We start from the raw sequence: 24,265 nt of genomic DNA on the forward strand, positions 1-24,265 counted from the left end.
ATAGGATGAGAGGAAATGGCCTCAAGTTGCGCCAGAGGAGGTTTTGATTGGATATTAGGAAAAATTTCTTAATGGAAAGGGTTGTCAGGCATTGGAACAGGCTGCCCGGGGAAGTAGTGGAGTCACCATCCCTGGAGGGGTTTAACAGACATGTAGATGAGATTCTTAGGGACATGGCTTAGTGCTAGAATTAAGTTATGGTTGGACTCGATGATCTTGATGGTCTCTTCCAACCAGAATGATTCTATGAATCTACGATTCTATGTACCCTGGAAGTGAAACCACCAAATAAGTCTTCTCCAGAAGAATGATAGAGGGCTAGTGGCGTTCTGCTTGCTTCATTTCCCTCCATAATCACAAGCTGCAGAAAACCAGCCCAGCCATTGTTTTCTCAATGACTTATGTTCACAGTTCCTGTGCAAGCTGGTTTTTGACTCAAGGAGTAACATTCTTATTTATGAACGTGGTGACTCTTGAGATAAAGTAAAAACAATACACTCCTGGGAATAATTTCAAAGGTTTTGGCAATATCTGTATGCTATCAGAAACCATCAGGTTTCACAGACTCAACGTGATGTACAGGCAGAACAAATGGAGTCAGTTTAGAAACTTTTTTACTTTTTGAAGCTTATGGTGATTTCTGATTTTATGTAAGACACAACCAAAGCTACAACATTAGACATTTGCTTCTGGCTGTTCTCATGTCATATTTTAAAGTGCTCTTCATCCCAGACAAATAGGACACTTTGTATCTGATTAGGGCCTGTTCATGCAATGTGATGTTAAGAGTTAGGGGATTACGGACTCAGTGTTGCCTTGGTCTTTGAGTCTAAGAGCACAAGTACCACTAAGTTACAAGATATATGCTTGACTAGTGTACAATTTACTTGTCCCTGAGGCACTAAGATAGCAAAGAGTGAGCACTGTGATGATTAGCTGCCATGTAGATTCACTTATTGGTCAATTCCTTGAAACGATAAATGCCTGGATTCTTGTAGCATCACATCTCCTCTCACACTCATGTTCCACTATCACCAGAGAACAGGATGAAACCAGCGACATATCCCACAATACAGATAATAGCCACAAGCATAAATCTTCTGATGCTCCCTCTACCTGGGGGATACCTCCGTGTAATGGGAAAAAGATTCTGTTCCCTCAGGAATTGACAACATATCCACTGACATTAGGATACTGCAGGCAGAAATTGCAAATTCAGTTCTAAGAGTGAAGATGTTCAAGAGAAATGTCAAATGTTTTTCAGACAGATCTGCTAAAACATACAGAATTACTAAAGCCAGACATGACTTAAATGGCTAGAAAACAAGGGAAACTGCTTATGAGGTTCTAGTGGCTGCATCTTACATTGCTTGCAAAAGCAAAATATACTATAACTCGTAGTTCAATGTGGGCTAAAACCAACCAAACAAAATAAGGGCACAATTTCAAAGCCACATTCAGTTCACTTGCCTGTAAAGATGGTGGAATTGCTGTATTTGCCCAGCTACAGAATCTGCTCACTGCCAGCACCAACCTTCAGGAACTTTGCTTCCCCTTCTCTGACATACCCCACCTTTGGTAATGTAGCTGTTTGGCTTCTAACTGTCCTTGTTGGTTTTACCCAGCTGGGTCCTATATCTGCCTGAAAATTCCTCGATCCACTAAGTCTACTGTAAATGGACACAGCAGCTGCAAACATAGCCTATTATATGGTGACAAAATACTTGAGACGGCATAAAATAATTGTTTCTTTTCTTTTTAAAGCTCAGTTCTCATTCTGAGAACTCATTTCTAAGCACTATTTTCCAGGTATGTTATTAGAAATTCTCAGTACTACAAATTCTCTGTTAGTACTTCAGAGAGAGAAAAGTTTCCACAGATGCTCTGTGTACTTTCTGTGATATCAGATCTTTACTAGAAAATTATTAATGAATACTTTGTTGTTAGTTAAGGACAAGTTCTTAATTTTTTTGGCTCAGCTTTGATTTATATTGCTGTAAACAGAAAACTAATGCCAACATTTTTCTGTATTTCATTAAACTAAAATTACACAGTATAAGCCTTTCACAGTTGTTTACTTCAACTAATGTCAAAGTAACCACAAAGTCAATGCATTAGTGAAACACGGGAAGTACCTCTAGCACTTTCAGGCTCTGTCCATTCATACTGGAATAAACTTTACACACTGGATTAAATTCAGTGTTGAAAATACAGTAGATTAGATGCAAACTGATTCATGCAAAATGAAACCCATGTGTCCTCTACCGTCTGAAAGCTTATAGGGTTCTTCTTGAATCCAACTGATTACAATTAGGGGCTATTTAAAATTGTCTCTGTTTCATGTGACATCTGGGTGCAGGAGAAGCTCTCCATGCTTCAGGGAAGTACTCTCTGTTCACAGCCACACGTCCATTTCCTGCTAGTCAACTACATGTTTGAAGGCAAGATTTCTCATATGAACAGAATCTCTCCTTCTTTTGCCACAACCTTTTGTTTTGAAGGCTGATTGATTCACAGGGTCCTCCAGTGTCATAATCCAAACGACATAAATGCGTGGATTTATGCAAACATATTGCAGCAAAATGATGTAAAGATTCACAAATAAAACAGAGAACAGAGCTGCAATAGGAAGTGCTTGGGTTTCATATAAAATACTCAAGTAGCCAAGCACTGCCAGGCAGGTTTTCCTGAAGAAATGTAAATTGCTTTGGCAGAGTTTCAAGACATTCCTTCCAAATATAGTTTGCTAGTAGAAGATCTTGTACAGAAATTAATTTAACTCATTCCAGTAAGGTGAGAAACCAGTAATTTGTTACAGAAAAAATGTTATACTAAGAAAATACTATAAAAGAAGAGAGATGGCTGCCATTCTGTCATTCCTTATATTCACAACAAAACCAGGTGGGTCTACTTGCCATAAGATATGATGATTTTTTCAGCAATTAACCAGAACCGCCTCCCTCCCACCTCCACTCCCCAAAAGGTAAGAAAGTGGTGTACCTGAAGAGCAGGGCAGAAGAAGATCCATAACAACTGAATCTGCTCCTTTAGTGTAAACATTTATTTCATCTGTGAGAGGGTGTCTGACGACAACTGACATCCTCTTCCTGACGGAATCAAAGCCCAATGTGTGTAATACTTCAAAGCTTAACGTTCCCAGGTGAGGTAGCTCCACTGATACCTGGTCAGACAGCCTTCCAACCAGAGAACAATTATATGCCCTCGCTGCATAGACGAGAGCAGCTTCGTCTGGACTCTCTGCCTCATAACGGAGTTCTCCTTCCTCAGGTCCACTCCCCACCACCGCCCGGCCTTGCTGGGAGCTGTAGCCATTGTTGTTCATCTGCGCAGAGTATGCCAGCTTCTCTTCCAGTTTTAATAAAGTGCTGTCCGTAGATGTAGACGAAAGCAGGCTTAAGCCAAACCTGTGCATTGATTTGCTCGTAGCTAGACTAGATGAACTGCTGCTGTTAGAGCCAGAGGTCAAGCGACTTGGAGTGAATCTTCGTATGAAGTCTTCTATGGTTTTTACTGGGGATTTTAGTTCGAATCGATCTCTGACCTTGACAAGCAGAAGAGAAACCAGTGAGCAAAAACCAAAGAAAAAACGTACAAGAATTCCAGCACTGATATTCAGTCTAAGCAGCTCCAACTAAAGAGGAGAATTTGAGAACAAAAATAATGGCATTTTTGAGAAAGGAAAGAGGATGGACAAAACTGACTCAACAGCAAAAAACTTAGAACTTCAGGATCATTCCTCTGTGTGAAAGCAAGCATGTTTGTATTAAAAACATGTTTTCTTCTTTCACCTCCTCAGATAAGACTAATGGATAGACTATCAATGTTGCACCTCCACCAGCAGTGCATACTAAACATTATCGTCAGTAGGAGAAGTGTGGTACCAGAAAAGTTTTATGAGAATATGCCAATGTTGACAACGTGCTCAATAGGAACATGTTGAAATAAGTAATTTCTGTCGCCTTCTCATTCAGCATCTAAGCATTTTGCTTCATTTTTATCACTCCTCTCTGTTTACGTAAATCTTTTTTTTACAGATACAATGTTATTAATAGTAATAGCATATTTCTAGTAATAGATATTAAAGTATTATATAACAGTGTACCATTCCTGAAACAGCGGAACTGAGCATTCTCCAAATGTTTCCCTGGCACAAAAGCACGTCATTTTGCAGACTAGTTCACTTTTTATTCCAATCTGGAACAGAAGCAACTGTCAGAATTTTCTCCAGAATGGAAATTCCAGCTGCTGGCTAGCCTTAATACCACATTCCATTATATTTTTGTCTTACAAATCATCTTGGGATTGCGCTTTTGAAATTCTCATTCGTCAGTGACACTGGTTTTAGCCAATTTAAGCAGTAATGATCATTATTTCTCATAACGAGCCTAAGATGCATCTTTTACACAATTTGAAAGTTTTAAGTGACTTTTTCAAGTATATTCTCTTTTAAAAAATGGCTCAGCCATTTCTTAACTTAATCCATATGTACAAAATACTCACAGAGAGCTTATATTATTTTCTGGAAAGTCTTGCACATTTGCATATCAGTGTCCACATGTACTTACACACATACTTATATTTATTAAATGAATAAGTCACAGTACCAGAATTTGGGAAAGTTTCAGAAGTATCTTGTAGATGAAAGTGTATCTTACCTTGAAGGTAAGCTGACACATTCCATTTAACTAGTGCTTTACTAAACCCTTCTCATTCACATAGTGGTTCTAAGAGTTGTCTCACAACCAGCTCTGTTTGTTTCTTGCTAGAACAGGGGGTTTTCACTTCCTCAGTTTACCAGACAAATTAGCACAAATGCAAAAGAGACTTAAACTCTCTTTTGCTGCTTCTTTAACCCACCTTCTGTCGGGGCTGATTTGGTGCAGTAACCACAACTGTATTACATATAGTCAAAGCGATGAAGAAGTCAAAAATGTCACATAGTTCTGGACTCAGATGGGATAATGGCTGTTCGTGGCTCCTCATGACCTCCAGATGCTTTGCACATTCATTTACCTTTTCTAGTAACCTTGGGTCAGGTGTGATGTCCTTCTCCTAGTAATGAACAGCAGTAATTAACAATTGTGATTCTGCAAATTTCCAAACCAGCAATAAGCAATCAAAGTATCCAAAACAGTGTCAATGTCAAGGGTTTTATAGCGGCCTTACACCACAGAGCAGAGGTGGAGGGAACTGTAGAACACCCATTCTAGACAATAAACAGTTAACAATGATCTTTCCAATAGAAAAGGAAATGTGAGTAACTGTGTTGTCAACTTTTTCACTACAGATAATTATAGCAGCAATCTTCATCTACTTTGGGGGTAGTGGATAGGAGAAGAGTTACATACTAATATTCCTCCCTCCCTCCTGTCTAATTCAAGATATTTATCATCTATTACTGAAGGGTGGTACACTACAGAGGCCAGAAGAGTAGAAAAATTAGACAGCAATGACATTCAAAGCTCTGTCTTACATCAGCACAATAAAATGAAACCATCTTGGATTGTTTGTTAGAGAACAACAACCATCCCCACATTTGAGAGTAATTAATGTGTTTTTTTTACATTGAAACACAGAGCATTTTCCACTCTGTTTCATCAGCACTTTCCACTTATTCAATCTCGTCAGAGCAAACTCCGGTATTTCTTAAGATAGCAGGATGCAGGGATACAAAAGTTTAAAAGATAAACCAACCTAAGGCTCTTTCTTCAGTAGAATTTTATCTGCTGATGCTCAGCAGCTGATGAATCTGAGCAACCAGAGAACCCCGTGTGTAAAAAGGGCAAATCTGAATTGTGCCAGATGAGCTTACTCTTGACTGCAATCAAGACGTTCCATCAGTGCAAACAGCATTTTTCTGTGTCTATATTTGTAACTTGTTTTGAGGGTGAAATTGTGTCAGCAGTGCTACAATGCGAAATCCCTACATAGACAAGACGTGGCTTCTTTGCTGTCTTATTACAATTCAGGTCACGTGAAACTTCCAGAGAATTACAAAAACATAAAATAAATTAACCAAAGCAAAGTTGTAAGGACATAAATTCACCAACATTTTGAAATGTAAAGGCTTTTCTTTTGTTAAAATACAACACATGCAATCCACTGATAATTTTGAATCACGCTAACAATTATGATATGGTGTATGTCAACAGTGTCTAAGAATAGGAATACATGGTGTCCAGCTAAGCGCTTGTTAGTTTTAAAATCCTCAGACAAAAGAGAAGAGGCTTACACAGAGCAATTAGAATCCTTGACCTCAAACCTTATGCTACTCTCAGTTTCTATAGATAAAGGGAAGGCAAACATTTTATTTTCAAAATTAACGTATAACTAAAACAAAGGTTTCAGATTGTCTTTACCTTTAGCTTGTTCCCACAGAGAAGGTATGTAGATAAGATCTATGCCAACATTTGATTGTTTTTGCACAAACAGCTGTGACTACATAAGAAAAAACACCCAGATGAAGTCTATAAGAGGTACACAACGTGCTATGGATTTCCTCACCTTTCCCTTTTCAGGACATTGTTCTACCAAAAGATACGGGACACTGTGCATTTAGTTCTCATGACTTACCATTGGGCTACTGAATGCAGTGTGCTTCGAGAGTATGCTGGCTCTTTTTGCTTCAGCTCTGCTACCTGTGCGCCGGTGGGTTTTGGTGCTCTGGCTTCTGTGGATCACTTTGATGCTCTGATGGCTGCAGATACTATCACGGTGGGATAGAGTTCCTCCTTTTGGGGCTGCCTCCTCTTCCTCAGAATCGGGTTCTTGGTACATCGCTAAGCGTTTGGCTGTCGGTAAAAATACAGAGGGAAAAATGCTGTGTACATCAAACGTGGCTGAGAAAGAGGGAGGGACACGGTGACTTTGTTCAAGTGATATATGTTTTAATATTACACTGTGTTTTAATGATAAGAATGAATGATTCCATTATCAGGGGATAACAAAGTCTAGTCTTAACTGAATGGTAGTATCTAACGGAGGATGCAGATAACATAATTAGAAATGTAATGCAATACACTGCCTCCCTCAGCAACACACTCTCTGACAGGGAGTCAAACTCTGCTGTAACTTGCTGCATTCCTGAAGACTTTTCCAAAGCTCAGCCTGATGAAATCAACCAAATAATTCGGTTTCCACTTGCAGTCTGAGAAGGAAATAATCCAGAAAATGTTCTTGTCCTTTCCAACAGAATATGGAAATTTCACAGAAAGTATTTTCCAGAAACAATGTCATATCTACCCAGTACCAGTTAACTGACATCTGACTTGTCCTCACAATGACACACCTGCAGAGCACCACCGCCTTTATTTTATATACGGAGATGAGTTACAGAGAGTGTAAAGGCCTCGCTCAAGGTCAGGGCCACCTGCTGCAGAGTGGAGATGTGAACCCAGATTCTCGACTCCTCACCTAGTGCTAAAACCACCCTGGAGTCTGTCCCTTCCTTCTGAGCAGCGTAACAGGCAGGACGACGCAATGTGCACTAAGAAACTCATAGTACCCTCACCTACTGCAACGTATGTTTATATCTATCTATTTGCTGCAGTGAGCAATGCCAAGGGGACACAGAACGAAGAGTTTTTCCACATTATGCATTCTAGATTACCGTTTTCCCAGTCAAGAATCCAGCCACAACAATTCATGTTAGAAACCAGTCCTGGCAGTCTGATATACAGAAGTTAAAAAGGAAACAGAAGAGGTGTGAAACAGCCATGGAATCCAGCCCCTCTAATGACAGGTTCTGTTTAGCTCTAATTGATATAAATAGTATTTTTCAGTTCCTAAAGGTCATGGGCATTTAACGATCTGGGTTATTCATTAGGCAGGCACATGACATTCTAACAGGTATCTATTTATTACTTCATTAGGTATTCAATGAAAGGCCTTTTATTATACTCTCAAAATAATCCACACTATCCAGATATACAGTACAAGTTACATACTTGTGGCTCGGCTTTGTTTCAGTTCTCTGATGTAAAAAATTAGATTTTCCTAATGATAAATCATTAGCTTATAAGCTAATTATTCAGGCATTTAACACATATACAAAAAAAATGTATGAAGATTTTTCTTCCAAAATATTTTCTGAGAAAAATCTTGTATTACATGTAGTGAGTTTGGCATGGGATCACTTTTAACGTGGCTAGCTTTACGATCAACATAAAACCCATCCTTGCCATCCACTGCAATTTTCTAACATGTTTTAGCTGTCAGAAAGCAAGCGGAGGAGTTGATATCGGACCACACACTGTATATGGTGATAGCTCTATCAGTACAGTATTGTACATCTGAGTTTTTTTCAACTCCATTTGGAACATGTATAGGCTCTATCTGAAACGTGGGAGCTGGGAGAGCTCTCCAGTCCCAGCAGCCCAGGCCCTGAGGCTGGTGTACACTAACTGTGGGTGACCAAGGAGTTTCCTTCATTAGAATTATTTGGTGTGATTCACGCCTCTCTGGGTTAAGTGCTGGGAAGGAGATAGAGCACCGGCACATTCAGAGCTGCTTGTTGAGCCACACCACTGCAAACAGAAGTTCTCTCTCAATTCAGTGCCTACCTTGTCCTTTGATCCACATGACAGAACCTATAAGACAGCTCAAAATATTAGGGAGGTCACTGGTCTTCTTGTCCCTTCAGTTGCACGGTAATGAGCTACAGAGAAGTTTACCTGCACAGGCTCCTCCCTGAAACTTGTTGCACATGCCTTGGGGCAGTGAAGTTCTAATGTGTCCCATCACTCTTGTTCACTAATTCCCACTTTCTTCTGCTCTGTAAGCCTCTATGCATTTTCTCAGTAGAAATGCAGATCCCTATGCTGTGAATTTAACTGGTAACAGGTTTGTCTGTATAAGAAGGAGCCTACACTGAGGGCCCAAAGTCATCTGCCGTGTGTCATGAACACTGGTCCAAGCCCTCAATGAAGATGTGAGCCAGGCTGCTCACTGCCCCCCCACAGCATCCCAGTTGCCTTCCAGAGGAAACACAGGCACACAGGGAATGAAGGAGCAATGTGGACTTTGTAGTGTGTCACTTAAGGAGGATGCCTCAAGTAGCAGAATGGAGTGGCACACTGAAGGACTTCTGTCCTTCTCTGCACTGGGGAGGTACAATGGAACGCACATCTGGGGAGGTATGGTGGAGCACACATCTGGGATGAGGCCTGTGGAGGGCAGTGCCCAGCCTGACAGCGCCAGCTCTGCCTTAGTTAATCTTCTGCAAACTCCAGGCTGAAAAACAGTTGTTCAAGGTGACACACTGGTAAGGTTTCCTGCAGTTTACCAACATTTAAGATTTAAATCAATCATAAGCAGCACATTTTGTGCCTCATCTTCACTGAGGCTCTTAGCAGCAAAGCCAGCCTCCAGGAGAGTTGGTGTGACATATGGACGCTCAGCCTCTCTGAGGAATAGCATAAGAAAATCTCGGATTTGCCATAGCAATAATCTTCCCCACTGTGGACACTGGGCATTTGAATGGCAGACTGATAGAACACTGCACTTCTTCCCATAACAGGTAATATTCCTTGACAGGGAGACGACTGGCTACAATTATTCTTTTCAGCTTCGCAAAATGTGCTCCCAGTTGGTCCAACTCCCTTCCGGGCAGAGTTTTTTCAAAAAAGGACACGTTTTCTTTAACAATCATACCTAATCTAAGCCTCTGCTCTGAAAACACATACTGAAATATGTGACTCCAAAGACCCTGAACTGATTATCCTTTCATTCCATGTATAAAAACTCTGTATTTAAGTGGAGAATGCATTTCATGCACAACACACAGTTCTGCTTGCATACCTTATCTCTATATTCTTCATTGGTCTTTCTTACATCTAAAAATATTTTGTTTATTCAACATAGTAAAAGCTGTTTCCTAATGCAGCACTCAGCTTATTTATTAGTATTATACCAATACTGTGTTTCTTTCTAGTCTATGTAATATCAGCTATCTCTTGCTCCCTATACAGGTTTTCATTGTAGCACATTTATTTAATTATTCCTGCCACTGAGAAAATGGAGAAAAAGTGGAAGTAATTTCAAGACTAGAACCTCATTTAACCAAGTCAAATGTAATTCTTTTGATACAAATGGTATTATTTCAGTTTTATACCAAGGTAAGCTTGATAACAAAAAACAGGCCTTAGCACCTTCCAGCATTTTCTCAAGTGCAGTCTTACATATTATGCAGCTAGAACTAAGAAGTTTGAAGAAATAATGAAACCTGGTTCAATCGTTATGTTATGGCTAAGGTTCACAGTGCTTCAGCTGCACAAAGCGTGATTCTTTGGGAACACGCTGTTCCCTCCACCCACTCAGCCCTCTCCGATTCAGAACCTTTTCCTGTGAACTTCATAACCTGAAAGACATTGTTGTGGGATGCTTTTCAGTTTCAGCACTGAAAATTGATGGCCTTGATCTTCTGGCTGATAGAGAGTTTTATATTAAGGGCAAAGACACAAACAACTTTGAGAAACACAGCAACGTAATTCATGAAAGTCAAATTTCACTGTCCTTCAGTTCATTTTATATTTATGGCACAAAGAAGAAACAATAATTAATACTTATCCACAAACACTCTTCCATCTTTCAGAAGACAACAGTAAGCTATAAATAAAACTCCTGTAGTAGCTGCTAGGTATTTGAAGATACTTTTTTTTTTTTAAAAAAAACAAACCTTTCATTTCATAATTTTTCATTTTGCTTGTTTTTGTTTTATCTTCCATGCTACCTGTGTTCTATGATGAGGCATCTGTTTTGCAGGCTGATGGAGACACTGTTGCCACACAGACAGATCCACTAACTGGAAAAGTGGGATCAGGAAATTCGAAAGGACTTCCCTTCAAGCCGAATAAAACTGCAGACCCCCTAAACCAGAATAATTCGGCTTCCAGCATGTGGGCCCTAATTTTGCCATGGGATTAATACACTTCTCCCCAAACCATTTGAACAATGCTGTCACTGAACTATCATGAAGTACATCTAGATGTGCAGTACTTACGCCACCTTATTTCCTTATTATTTTATGAATGCAAGCTTATTTCACTTTAAACTGCACTCTAGTGTCCATATAAAGAGTCAGTCAAGCAGCTAGCATGCTATAAATTTGAACAAGTGTGCTAACATAATCTAACTTAATTTACATTGCAAGAACTTCCCCATTATGACAAATATTGAGAAAAGAAAACATCAAGATTTTCCTTCCTCTCCCCTCTTGGCATCCCCAGAAGCTTAAAATGAGTAACTTTAAGTTTTTCACTGAGAACTTCTTACTCTATTTAGAAATGAAGATAATTCCTATTTTTCTGGAGATTTTCACAACAATTGTGAGTGTAGGTATATGTATAAAAAAAATATCATCTGTCTCTAAATATGAGTTATTCTGTCTTCTATAGGATTTAAAATGGGGCACTCTCCATATACTGAGTTCTACATCTGTTGGCACTGGTTGTTTCCTCAGTTACCAATTAAACTTTTTCAAAGAGCAATAACAAATGTAAGAGAAACTACAAACAAGCTATACAGACTGAAGCACCCAGTCCTGCTAAACGTCTAGATCTTTCTGAGGAAGGCCTAAGTGGACTCCCCTGATTTCTGAAGACTGTCAAATTGTAAAGGTGGCAGATGAGGGGCCCCTTTGGAAACAACAGCCACATTTATGGAAAATTTTTTATTCATTTTTATGCCTTTTTTTAATAAATCAAATTCTCCAATGTGGCTGGAATGTACAGTCTATGTTCTCTTGAATATATACAAAAAGGGTAAGAAAATTCAGCTACAAAACAGCTCCTCAAACTAAAAAAAAGAGGGTTTTTTAATATAATGTACTTTCCCATTAAAAGTAGTTGCTGGCCAATCTTCAGCAAGAAAAAATAGAAAGCAGAAAGAAACTCCTTGTTTCTCAGATTTAGTGATTAAAAACTTTGCTAGGCAAGAGAAAATCACCGAGGTTTTCATCATCTGCCTTCACTCTCATAAACTTACCTTACTCTTATGTTGTCTGGAGTTTTTTCCACAGTCATTGGAAAGAACGGGGAGAAATGCAAAGAATGAAAAAGTCAGATTTTTCAGCTGCTTTCATGAAGATTCAACTTATGTTTTGTCAAAAGTTCCATACAACGAATGGCTAAAAGTAGAAAAACAGAGATCACACCCCATAGGCAAGAGTGTGATGAATTCAGCATTTGGAAAATAGCTAGGACACATGTCAGGCCAAGAGCATCTGGTTGTAGCTAAGTCATATAATGACTTTCAGAAGCACAGTCAGCTCTTGGGCACCTGTTGTCCCTGGGATTAGCAGACAGACTTGGGGCATGGCCAGTTTCAAGAGCTGCTAGAAGCTGGCTACCAGCCTGAAGGGAAGCGCTATGGTGTGGTAACGTAAACTTTCATATAGGGAACAATCCTATTTTTTTCTCTGCTAACATTCTTTTAGGCTAGGAGGAAGTACTGATTAGAAGGATATTTTTTGTGGTGTGTAACACTCCTTTGCAGTATCACCTTACTGTGGAAGCAACACATTGCAAGGTCATCTTTAAGAAGTAACAGATAGATACAACTCCATCCATTTCTGAGATTTAACTGGAGTATAGTGCCAATGGGTACTGTATAAATGCCCAGGACAATCATTCTTCCACTTGGAGTGGTCCAAGACATACCCTGCTCCTGAATTAATACTCCGCAAATCAAGAAGAACCTTTGAAGAAGACAACAGAACAGATTTAAAGAACACAGGCGAGGTGGGAATTCCCTTCACCTGTATTCAGAACTCACAGAGAAACAGGCATGTATTGGACAACAAACAAGTCTGATGAATTGGATCCTACAAATGCTTTATTTTCTCCAGTAACTATAAAGTCACTATCTTCCATACAGATATCTAAAATCAGGTAACAAGAATCCCATCCATATCAACACAGTCTCCACAAGGCCTAAACTGGCAGTGCGAATGCCCGTAGTTTGATCTCTATCAGTGCATAAACTATCACCAAAATAGTACAGGTGACCTCAACAATGATGAATATTTGATCATGGAACTGCTGCTGAGTATACTCACACCTTTCCTCACAGCCTCCATAACTGTTCCTGGATTCCTCTTCACTGCTAAGCTCTCACATAGCAGTACCCATGAGTAATACTTTGTCCTGCCTCCAGTTGGCCAAGAGATTCTGTTCCATGCTGGTGCAATTTATTGGCCTCTATTATGCATGTTTTTGTCACCTCTTGTCTAGACTAAAACAATGCAATACTCCTGGGCATAGTGCCATCAGCCTCATAAGAGAGTTAGAGCCTGCAGGAAAATGTTTTCTCCAGCAAATTCATGAAAACTGTCCTTTGCTTCCTATACTACCTAAAAAAAAAAGTATTAAGTCTTGTTCAAGGTTTCAGTTTCTATTTTAGAAGCATTTAATTACTTCAGCCCTGCACAAGGTCCACATAAGCCTCTGTGATGAAAACCACGATTAACATGTCCATGTCTGATGCAAAACAGAACCCTCCCTCGTAATCATAAAGCTCACCTTTCACATGGGGAATTTCCATGGCTTTGTGGAACAAATTTCCAAAGAAAATAAAGACACTCCCACCACTCAAGGAAAAGACAAGCCGCCTTAAATATGCCAAACCTAACACAGCGTAACGTACACCTTTTAAGTATTCCCCAAACCCAAACAGATTGTGCACAATGTGCATAGGGAGAGAAAGAAGGGGAATGAACAAGCTACACATAAGGAAAGGACTAGTGGAAGGAACTCAGATATGATGATGCCAAATGCAGTATAAAAACCCCTGCAGATCAGAAAAGAATGGGATAACAGCTCATAACTGAACAAATTTTAGGGAGAAAAGCTTATAATGTGGCATAGAGAAAATTTGTGAAGGCTATGCACAATCTGTTGAGTAATTAAGAGATACGCAGCAGGCCTAGGTTATGCAGAAAAAAAATGCTTTAAAAGAAAATTGAAGTTTTGAAGTGAGGTAATTTCAGACCTCAATCTGCCACTGTGGGCACAGCCTTCCCCCTCTGTGTGTGTGCATGGCTGAGCCCCAGAACACGGGGCCTCCAGATGACTTTAGAAGAAAATTTGCCAGAACTTAGCATGGGAAAAAAAGTGTGTTACATCTGAAACTTGTTCTTGGGTATGGCTGGAGTTGTTCTGCCTGAAATTTCTACCCCAGAATTCATGCCTGAGGCAAACATCTGGCATGGAAAACTTGAACCAAACTGTTAAAGTTCTGTAAAACCATCTATAACTGAAAACAGGATCTTATCATGAGAAGGGTCAAGCAACTGGAACAACAGGCACTGCTACGCGGCCACAGTAGAATAACAAACTTGGGCCAAATAGCTGAGAACAAGCATATTTCCATCCTGAGCTATCTGCTTTTACAGTAAAGACTGACTTTTTCTAGCTTTTGAATCTTGATCTGTGCACAGCAATTTTAAATTAATTTTTTCATCTAATGTACTACTCAGTGTTTGATTCCAAGTAGCAAACCACTATGCCTGAAAAATTCCTCAGATAAGAAAGGAAAGACATAGATATCTTTGAAATGGATAACAAAAGGCAGATGCATTTTACTTGGCTTCCTTGCACATATCGCAGCCTCAGATCACTTGCCAAATGAAATAATTTAGAATTTTCTAATTCATGAAATCTTCAACAAAACCTGAGGTGTAGAGCAGGATGGCATCAGTTATAACATATCCCAAAAATCTCAGAGGGCAGTTCATATACTCTGGTCTAAGACACAGACATTTGTAAGCAAGCACACAGCAACGAAATGCTGTTTGTGCACTCCCTAAAACCAGAAAAAGTGGTGAAAAACATTTTACCATATCTTAAAAGGAAGGTTACAGCAGCAGAAAAGAGATGGCTAGAAAATCAGACTAAAGAATAGAGCTAGCAAAAAGCTTGAATGAAGAATAACTCTTATTGTGTTATTAATCCTGATTATAGGGAGCAAAATAAATAGAAATTATCACAATTTATATAGACAATGACAAAGAAAGGCCCATTTTCTGTAGAGGAGAAAAAAGAAAAGAATAAATTATTGTGTATAAAATACTGTGTATAAATTGTGTCTCAACTTATAAACTGTATTTGTCAGAAATTTTATACTGACTGGAGTTAAAAGAAAGCCCAAACATAGCTGTATGTGGAAAGAATGACCGAAATATATACTTATTTGACACTTCTGTTTGTAGTGAAATTCACTCTGCTTTCATTAACATTTACATTGTAATCTGAAATCATAATAGGAAAGCACGGGGAAAGTTAGATTACTGTTAAATACATTACATTTGAAGAAAAAAAAGATCTGAAACTCAATACTCAAATTCAGGAGCCTGAGTTCAGCCTACGTATCAGCTGACTGTATCAAGCTCATAAAAATAGCCTTTCTGCACTGTTTTAGTCAGCAGTACCATCATTATTCCTGCAAGGAAATCAGTATAAATAAGCAAATGATCAATGGCAAGGAAAAATTAAAAAATAATTAATTTTCAGAGTGTCACAAGCACAATTAGGAGTCCAGAAACACACTCCTAATTCTTCTCTCTTTCTTATCTACAGCACAGAGGTAGGAAGTCACAGTTTCTCCCTGTTTTTCTTTCTGTAACACTGGGATAGTAACACTATCCAAACACCTAGTTTCTTGAAGAACAGTGCCTTAAATATAAGGTCTCAGTACTATTTTAAAGTAGGAGAAAAAAGAACAATCCTTGCAGAATCCAAAATTTAAAAATACCTTTTTCCAATTAGAAATTTTATAAACTCTCTAAAGCATGTTTTAGATTTTCCAGTCTATTTTGACTATTTCTCTTATCCTGTATCTTATTTGTAAGATGAACCTCTGTAATGGTCTTCCAGAAAACCTTCTAATCAGTGATCTTTTTATGTTATGTAGATTAAGAAACTAATTTATTGCAAATAGGAATGCAATACTGTAGCTATAATATTTTCTTGCATACAGACAGAGTATGATTTGAAGAGTTAAGATCTGTTATGTCAAAAAAGATAACAACAAAACATTAGAGGAAAATAACACAAATTGCAAACAAATCACAAACCAGGAACAGGAAATCATTTCATAATTGGAAAAGGGTGATGAGATGACACAGAGATGACAACCCTCACATTCCCTTGTGACAAAGAGTGACTTTTTAGTGTTTCAAGAGCCTGATACCTGGAGAAAATCTCTCAACTGCAGCGTTCATGCAGCAGTGAAGATACCTTAATGCAGACACCTGTCACACAGCAGCACGGAAAATAATCTGACAAAGGTGACAGAAAGTACGCTATTAGATCAGATTCTGTTTCTTGTTAATATGAAAGCCAGCAGCTTTGTTTACATTTATTTCTCAGCACAAAAGGATAATCTCATCGCAGGTATTCAATCAGACACTAATCGGGCTTTATGCTTAAAACTGGTATTTACATAGCATACTTCAAAACAAATGTGATACCAGCAGCACTATTCAATTTGCTTAAATTAGCCATGTGCTCAAGTGCTTTACTAGATCAGGAGCTAAAGCCAGAAGCTTTAACTGTCTTGACAACATCCTGTAGATGATGTTGCAGAACACTTTGATAAGATTGTTGTTGCTAGCTGAACACTGACATCAAATTACACTAATCTGAAAAAAGCTATTGTGGAGTTTGCTGAGTGGATACATGCAATTTCTTTCAGTTTTCTTTTTGATTTAAGATTACAGTAACTTCTATATCTACTTCAGGTTGCCCAAAGTACAACTGTTAGATAGAAAACAAGATCATGAGCTCACCGTTATCATCATGGGAATACTCTATTCCAGAAACAGTGCATCTCCGGAAAACCATCTTGTTTTCAGTAAGTGTCCCAGTCTTGTCTGAAAAGATAAACTGCACCTGACCTAAGTCTTCTGTGATATTTAAAGCTCGACACTGCAGCTGAGAGTCTGTTTCTTCATCATATAAATCTTTATCTTGATGAATAAAGTATACTTGGCAGATTTTAACTATTTCAATGGATACATACAAAGAAATTGGAATCAGAACCTAAAATACACAAAAAGAAAGAGAATTAGAAGAAAACAAAAGCAAGGATACAATAAATTAATAAAATCTAGTTAGCTTGGTACTAGAGTAGAACATAAAGAGGCTATGCACTTTAAGCATGTACTGTAAAGTTATTAGCATATTTGAAAAGAGCTTATTTACTGTGTTAGATGAGGAAAACCTATGGTGAATTTCAGAGTTGAAATGCATTATTGTGTCTAGAAGGGTGATTACCAAAACTTCAACAGAAGAAATTTTTTTTTTTTTTTTTTGCTAAGAAGGTGAGGCTGAAAATAACTAGGAAAGGAAAAACAAAACAAAACCAACACAACTCCAAAACAGAAATACAGTCAGAATCCTGTACCTGTGAAAAAATGGAATAAATTTATTCTGCATTAATAGGTTGTTTACAAATTCACTTTGCAGGAATACAAGAAACAAAATGAGAAGTGTTAATCTAATGAACAATTTTTTTTCCTTCGCTTTTGCACAACAGGTTATTTGAATGAAGAACACACTTTATAATTGCTGAAGAAAGAGATATGAGAAGAAGTTTCTCCAGAAAAGACTTCAAATTCCTGACTGCATAGATTATTTAGCTTGCTCAATTAGATATGACGGATAAATTATAGCATGTGCATAACTGGCAAATGTGGTTACTTAAACAAAAACTACCAAAATGGCTGCAGTTTAAAGAATTCCGTGCTGATCTTTTTTACCTAATATCATAACCCAACACTTTAGAATAAAAAGTAATTTAACGCATCGTTTTTCATTCATTTTTTTATAAAGAAGTTGCTGCCTCCAGTAAACACAACCTCCTCTAGTGTCCCACTGGGCACACTTCCACATGTCCCAGTGAAAAGTGTCTCAGTCACTTCTCTTAACTTACCGCCACCTTCCCCATTCAATATATTTCTCTTCATGACCAAAAAGCTTTTAACAGAATTTGTATTTTAGTGGATATATTGAGTTAAGAGCAGTATCTTTAGAAAGCAGTTGAAAGAAATATACACCTTATGTTCATACCCAAAGTGTATTGTGTGACATTGTACCCAAAGTGGCACCCATAGTCTTTGATGTGCTGTTCCGTGGTGGGTAGATATGAAGAATAAAGCTTGTTTTGTTCCAGCAGGGCCCACTGCATCCTGTCTACTCCTACTTGTTTAGGATAAAATAAAAAACCTGAGTCTTCTGGGGCAGGTTCTCAGATTATTATCTTCTCCAATGCCAAGGGAGCTCTGACAGTTTACTGTGTGCATCAATTGGTTTATTCTTCAGAGAAGTTATAATCTTTTTACCACTGGGTGGACCACTTCTTTTATTTCATTTAGCTTTCTGTTTATATATTATCATATACCCTATAGTTAAAATCTAATTTTAAAGTGACTAAATATACTTATTTTTAGTGCTTGATTAGCTTCTTACATGCCTTAGTGGTAGGTGTACTACACATACTGCGTGTTTATAGCTTTACTACAGCAAAATATGAACAGAGGTGACAGCATGTACAACTTGATTACCTGGAAAACTATGATCACTGTCAGAAATAAATACACTGAAGCTAAAACAGGAGACAAATATTTGCCATCAGGCCCTGGAACATCAAAAATTGGTTTCTTCTTCTCACCATATTGCCATACCCATAGGCCATGACCTGCAGAAGAGTTGAAAAAGAGAAAAATGCGAATTACCTCCAAGGAAAAATGCTTATGGTATGAATTTACTCTTATAGTTGAGTTACGCAGGAAAGTGATATTTGTTTTCAATTATTCTGCATGACTTTAGATAAAGGCCCCAACCTCATGTTATTTTCTGCCTTGGGATTTGGGATTTGAGAAAGGGGTTTGTCTGGCCTTAAGGACAGTATGCAAGAGTAATTTCTCATCTCTTTATCTCAATAAAGTGAGTTTCCTGGTCTAAATTAGTAGTTTAGTCTCTTTCTGTAATCAGCAGAGAAAACCAGACTTCTGAAAGTGATATTCAATGTGTTAAAATAAAAGAACTCCATTGACTACACTAGGTTTATCACTAGGCAGCTATCACTAAACTAGTTCCAGCTGGATAAAGCCAGAAGAGACTTTAAATCTTACTGTACGAATCTTACCTACTGATCTCTTAGTCTACAGAACTAATGAAACAACAGTATCAGCAGACTCAAAAGCATGGAAGCTGAGGAACTAAGAACAGACGAAATTCTAAGCCTTGCTCAAACCTGTATTGATTGTGCTGATAACTAAATAAAGATAAGGTTGTTGTTATTATTTTGGGAAAACTACATTCTTGTTAAAGAGACAGAAAGTTGCCTTTTTAAGTAGAGCACTAGGATTTGCAGTCCTAAAAGACCTAAAATGGTATGCCTGATGTTTTTAAGGTTAAAAACAAGGAATAATTCCCCCATGATAAGATGCAGTTCAACTACATTCACTGTATGTCAGAGATTGAAAAAAAGTACAAAGACCTACTTTAAAAGTAATCTTTTGTAAGCCACAGCTGGCAAGGTTTTAAACTGTCCTTTGCACCTTGATATAAAAACAGCAAAGAACTCTTGAAAAATAACACCAATCTGTGAGTCAAGTGAGCAAATTATTTTGTCTCTGTACTAGAAATACAAGCATATTATCATACTAACGTCTTTATTGATGTCTCTACTTTTATTCTTGAGAACAAAAATTGAAGCCCCACCCTTAGACTGACCCACATCGAGACTTGTTTTATAAATATCCTTAGTCAGATTTTCAAAATAGTTAAGTGTCATACATCCAGTTACACTTTCTCAACAGAAGGTAAAAAATTGCCTGGCTCTTACAGAACACAGCTTTGTGGGTCTTGAAGCACCAGGCATCTGTTTTCTAAGGTCTCAAGGAAGTTTCTTGCCAGCTGTTTTTCGTTGTTACGACCTCCAGCAGTTTGCTTCAGCCCTCTGCTGGGGATTTCTATCCTTGTAGCAGACATGACAGAAGGGAAAGTGTAGGTGTCACCTACTGCCTGCCACCTCCTCCTGCTCATGTTCAGGCATCTCGGGAGTTTGAGCTGAGCTGCAGCCACCACAGTGGACACCTGGCTGCCACCGCTCTGGGGACAACACATCGGATGGAGTGGCAGAGGGGAGAGCTGCAGGCAGGGACTCCCTGCAGTCAAACCTCCCAGGGCACTGCAGCCCTGAGGGCTGGACTCCCCAGTGCTGAGATGCCACACAAGAGCATCATGAACCCAGTGGAAATAAATCTGCTGTCTGATTTGCAGCTGGAAATACTCATCTGAAAGCAGCATTTAACAATACCTGGAAAAGGCGCGCAGAGACATATTAAAATGGCAAAAGATTGTTATTAGACTACACCATGGTTGTTAGGAAACATTCTGGTGTTTATGCCGCATGACTCTCACACAAACATTACAGGACACACAAACATTAAGGATATGGAATTCATATGCCACATATAAAGAATCATTTTGGGTGCCAAATGTAAAACTCAATTCTTTCTCACAAATGAACAGAAAAATGGCCCAAAGAGTACTAACTTGAACCTCAGTATTTTCTTAAACACTCCATAAAATCTAAAGAGTCTCTTAATTGGATTTATGCAGATTTAGAATTTTATTTATTTTTTCTCTATGAAAGCTGCAGCCTTAGGGACAGTGCATCAATGTCTTACACTGTCCTCTTGATTTAATAAATAGTACTGGAGAATAGCACTGTGCTAATTATATTTATTCTCTGCTGATGAACTATTTTGTTGACTTTCTGGGAGTTCAAGCATGTTACACTCTACCACCTGTAATTTTGAGGTGACTACATATGAAGTCGCTTCTTTTGGACTTGATATTTTTGGCTGCTGACAAGGGTGGTGGATTATAAGCCTTCAGTTCTCTCATACTAATAGCGTCTATTTGATTGATACTAAGATGCTATTTAGATGAGCTTATGTATCAAGACATTTTGATTTCAAAGAAGAAAACAGAACAAAAATTAGGTAGTATGGGGGCAGCTGTATGGATTTCATGTTTTGGCAGATACCTATGTTTCTGATAAAGCTAAGCAAAGGAATCCCAAGCGAGTCTGATACTTCAGTTTCCTCTTTTAAAGAGCACTTACCAATGGCAGAAAACAGACACATGATTAGAAGTATGAGGACACACCAAAGGACATCGGCATTCATCTGTCTTTCAAGCTTACTGCGTTTGTAACGGGGTCCATTATTATTTAAGAAAGCTTTGGTCTCATGCCCTGTAGAAGCAATTAGATCACATGATGTAATATGGATTTTTCTCATTATTTTAAGGAAATTATAAAGAGTCAGACAGAAAACCAGCCTTTACCCGCATAGATTACTATTCCTGCAACTTCTTCGGTATTTCTAATGGTACATCCACGTAACAAAAGATTTTCTTTGAACAGTCCATCCTTTTTTCCACTTCTATGTACACTGCAGAAAATTTAAAAAGAGAACAAAGCACAGCTTGTCAAAACATTAAGCTTTGTAAATCATACTTAACTCTGTAATATAACAAGCCCAGGAAACACGTTCAAAATTTAAGACCTTTTGTCAACCTGATGGTGAAATACTTCCTTAGATCTTCCTCCTGGGAAGATTCTCTGGCAGATTTTGAAAACTGAGAATACCTACCCCAGAACCCCAGACATGCAGCAGCCCAGCTGGAGCAGTATGAGTTCCTGTTGGATATACAAACATACTGGACAAATGCTTGCTAGAAATACGTGGGTCAAACCTAGAGCACGTGTGCAGCATCAGAAGTGTCTCACTGAGACTAAGACAGACAAAATGGCCTGCACCCTGATGATTCTTGTTGACTAGCACCAAAACACATGAGAAAAATGGAAAATAGTAACATTTCTGCTTCAATTTATTGTCTTACTTATTGCCAGCTGGAGAATTACCCAAATTTGGCTGAGCCTAAGCTATGGGAAATCATTTCTTAATGATTCCATACTATACAAATTACACTACTAGTAGGATTCTGCCACTCCTCTGCTTTTTAAGGCTGAATTCTACATTAGCCTTTCTTAAAAATCATGAGGATGTTAGTTTGAATTTCCAATAAAGTCTCCAAACTATAGTTATGATCTCTGTTAATAAATAAGACTTTTTAAAGATAAACCTACTTAAGAAGTAACTGCTCTGGTTTATGATTTTATAGCCTTCATAATTTTTTACACTTCACAGTAACAGTGGACTGTGACAGGTATGCTGTACATGACAACCTCTATATACAATTACTTCTGTATTTTTTCTGTAGAATTAAATATACGTTCTTTATATCTTAGCTTATACAACTGCTCCAAAGCAATGGTGCCACATCTGAAGTTAACCTGTAGGTGCCAAGGCCTCACTCTACTGCCCTCACACACAGCCTGAGCCTTCTCACCACAACTCATCCTTACATGCATTTAGTACTGCTTTTTACTTTTCCATATCCAGATTAAGTCAATTGACTCACCTGTTGCTCACCAGACCTTTAGGAAACATGGATGAAATAAAAATCTTGGGAGGGGCTGGAGGAAACTCATTTGTTTCCTTCTTGTCTGCACTCACTCCCAGTGACTCACTAACAGAACATACATATAAGGCAACTGGGCACTGATGATAAAAGCAAGCAAAAATTATAGACACCAAGGTCTGGATTGAAAAATTATGGAAACTAGAGTTAGATACAACTGCTCACTTAGATAAAAAACCTGCCAAGGCTATAACTTTATGTGCCGGTGGAGAGATGGCTTAGATCCCATTTCTAGCCTTGCAAAGTTATAAACCTTAAGCTTGTTACACAGCCTGAACACTCTGTTTTTCTCTGTTTTCTGGATTCAGTCCAGCGTAACTTTGGAGGCAAAGAAAGAAACTTTTCTCTGTCAGTATTTAAAGCAGTGGCCGGCCGAAGCCGCTGCGACACCAGGAACGTGAAGGCCAGACGGCGAGGAAAGGCACCGGGGAGCGCAGGTGCAACGCGCGCTTCTTATCTGCAATTTCTCAGGTGGATGACACCGCAAATATGCAGTATCTAAACATTTAAAATACACACACACTGTAAATTAGAAGAAGTCGGCAGAATAGAGATGCTACTACTTCGCTACGGTGCTCTGAAAGTGTTTGTGTAGAAATAAGCCTCCTCGTTTAAGACGGCAACACAAAACTAGGTCCTATGGTGGCCCAATTCAGCCTTTGACTGTATTTTTCCTTGTAATGTGTTTACTAGCATTAAATAGCAAGGTGACATATCAAAACTGTATTCAAAGAGAGTATTTTCTTTCACTCTCTGGTTTCTTGAGTGTCTTGCAAAGCAAATGGTAGAGCTGGCATTACTTTCCTAGGCTTGACACTCCCAAAGAAAATATTCATCAATCTTAAACATAGTCTCAGTGCACGCCATCAGTCAGAACGTCCCTGCCTTTCAATTCTGATGAAACTTAGCCTTTATTGTTTTTATTTTTTTTCTTTTTTTTTTTTTTTTCAGGAAAGGTGGTGTCACTATAGCACATTAAAGAGACATTATTGTATACATTTATACATTTTTTTCTTTAAAAAGTTGTAACATGATTTTATATGAATTTGGTTTTGTTATGACAAACTTTGAAATAGAAATGAACATATGTATTCATATTCATATTATTATTGTTATAATTTCTTGCTCTATTTATTTTGGTATGATCAGATAAAGTTTTCGGTTCTTGTCTAATAATAAAATTTTTACTTTCAGAGAAAAGCTGAAAAGACAGAATGCCAACTACTGCTTTTCCTTTTCCCTTGCTCATATACAGAAATCTAGAAACAAGACTTAAAAGCCAAATTTGATATTTTTGGAACATGGCATGGGATTTTTGAATGTTTGCCATGTATATGGCACATAATCTGGCTACTTATACAGGCAGAGGGCATGTTAGGTTTTATTCTGTTCTTCTTACACAGAACACTTCTTACAGGGGAAATAAAAATGAAGGAATATGTTTGAGGATGCAGAAACTGCAAAACAGTATTAAAGCAAACACCTGAGTAGAACCCGTAGTCTGCCTGTCTGTCTGCACATCCAGAGTGTGCTCAATGCAGATTGTGCCAACATTATGGAAGAAGTCATATATAGTAATGTGTACATTACACTTTTGCAGATGTAGAATAGGGCCAGGGCCGTTTCAATGCATTTTGCAATATTTTTGTTATTTTTTTATTATCTGTCTCCTTTTACCCTGGCCTGCC

General features: G+C 38.3%; 1 protein-coding gene across 1 annotated transcript in view; it reads right to left on the bottom strand.

Annotated features, from left to right (window-relative positions):
- The window catches only part of ATP10A (ATPase phospholipid transporting 10A (putative)), a 115,093-nt gene that overhangs the window by 23,491 nt on the left and 67,337 nt on the right, over nt 1-24,265 (bottom strand). Inside the window, exons 4-10 of the mRNA XM_082076033.1 lie at nt 21,378-21,484; nt 21,154-21,285; nt 18,581-18,714; nt 16,805-17,057; nt 6,595-6,812; nt 4,879-5,073; nt 3,001-3,562 (exon numbers count right to left, since the gene is read on the bottom strand). Coding sequence (XP_081932159.1) covers nt 3,001-3,562; nt 4,879-5,073; nt 6,595-6,812; nt 16,805-17,057; nt 18,581-18,714; nt 21,154-21,285; nt 21,378-21,484 — 1,601 coding nt within the window. The remainder of the gene's footprint in view (nt 1-3,000; nt 3,563-4,878; nt 5,074-6,594; nt 6,813-16,804; nt 17,058-18,580; nt 18,715-21,153; nt 21,286-21,377; nt 21,485-24,265) is intronic.

This window comes from Streptopelia decaocto, assembly GCF_964273445.1.
Source record: "Streptopelia decaocto genome assembly, chromosome: 1".
Taxonomy (NCBI): Eukaryota; Metazoa; Chordata; class Aves; order Columbiformes; family Columbidae; genus Streptopelia; species Streptopelia decaocto.